The following is a 1,458-nucleotide window of genomic DNA, read 5'->3' on the forward strand; positions in this document are numbered from 1 at the left end:
ATGATTTCCTTGGCTGTAAGCATCAGTGGTCCTTATTGTTTACATCTGGGTTACTTTGACACTTAATTTCACATTAGCTAAATTATGTCTTTTAATGTTGGTGATATTAATTAGATTTTCTGTAGACCATTGGATATTTATTCGGAGATACAAGTGAGTATTGTAGGTTTTCCTTGTCATCTATTTATTCTTGTTTACTCTTTAGTTTTACCACACTTCTGCTTTTAAAATTTCACGTCTATTAACCTACTTAAATACTAATAAATTTTATATTTTTGAAATTCTAGCACATTTAAAGTTACCCAAACAAGAGCTACTCTTGTATTTATTTTTGGGTTCTGGATGCTGGATCTTGCCAACAACACTGTGCAGGTAAGGTCAAAGAATTAGAATGTGCTTCTTTCTGTTATCTTTATATTGATGAAAGAAAGTAAGTTTTCATTTTATGTTTTCAAATTTTAATTTGTAGGGACCAGCTCGGACACTTTTGGCTGACCTTTCAGGTAGAACTTGCTTATTTTACATGCTTTCTTTGTTCACGTTCTCAACAATCACAATGTGGATTTTTTATTTTCATCTTGTATTAAATACCTTCTTGATATTGACGAAACGTCATGATATAATAATTTTCCTATTATTTGGTCCTAATAAACACAATGTAGTAAATGCTATATTTTGTTCATGGATAGCAGTTGGCAATATCCTGGGATATTCTGCTGGTGCTAGTGGAAAGTGGAATAGGTGAGGCCTTGCTAATATTTTACAGTGATAACTATATAAAATTCATTGCTCATGATTCTTTGAAAATGGCATTTTGTCAATGATGAAATGTAGAGATAAGCCCCCTTATTCATGCAAAGGTCACTAGTCATGGCATGTAACTCTAGCAATTAAAGCCATCTAGTAGATTTCCTTATGAAATCAATTTGTTTGAAACAAGTTACAATAATTTGTTTTACATTTTTATGCTGAAGAGTTATTATAGGAGAAAGGATCCTTAGGATGGCGTAGAACAACTTATGAAAGGTTTCTCAGAAGAACGAGGATTCTATCTTTTACAGAAGCATATTTTTTTACCATATTTGTATTTTGTATAGGTTTTACTTGAAGTTAATGCTTATTTTTTGCTTATTGATATTATTTGTTTCTTACCTGAGCAGATAGTTCCCTTTCCTGACAAATAGAGCTTACTGTGAAGCCTGTGGCAATCTTAAGGCCGCATTTCTTGTTGCAGTGGTGGGTTACTATCTGATATCATTTTATATATTGGCAGATCATATAAAATTTATAAATTTAATTGATCTAAGTTGTTCATTTCATACCAATTTGATTGATGTAATTTCTTTAAATTTCTGTTCATTCCATACTAATTACCAATTTCTTTAAAGTTAAATAATCTTTAGCTTGATTGATGTAATTTTTTCAATCAATAATAGTAGTTTATAGCTTTCAAATATG

The 1,458-nt window shown here is 30.6% G+C and overlaps 1 protein-coding gene across 1 annotated transcript; it reads left to right on the forward strand.

The window, feature by feature from the left end:
• LOC148551105 (sucrose transport protein SUC3-like) lies at positions 1-745 on the forward strand. The gene is made up of 5 exons (XM_088492730.1): positions 1-15; positions 126-162; positions 288-372; positions 470-503; positions 641-745. Exons 1-5 carry the CDS (start codon positions 1-3, stop codon positions 743-745), a joined length of 276 nt encoding a protein of 91 aa, XP_088348856.1.
• Positions 746-1,458: the final 713 nt, after the last annotated feature.

Source organism: Arachis ipaensis, chromosome B7 (genome assembly GCF_059453495.1).
Source record: "Arachis ipaensis isolate K30076 ecotype BB chromosome B7, ASM5945349v1, whole genome shotgun sequence".
Classification (NCBI taxonomy): domain Eukaryota; kingdom Viridiplantae; phylum Streptophyta; class Magnoliopsida; order Fabales; family Fabaceae; genus Arachis; species Arachis ipaensis.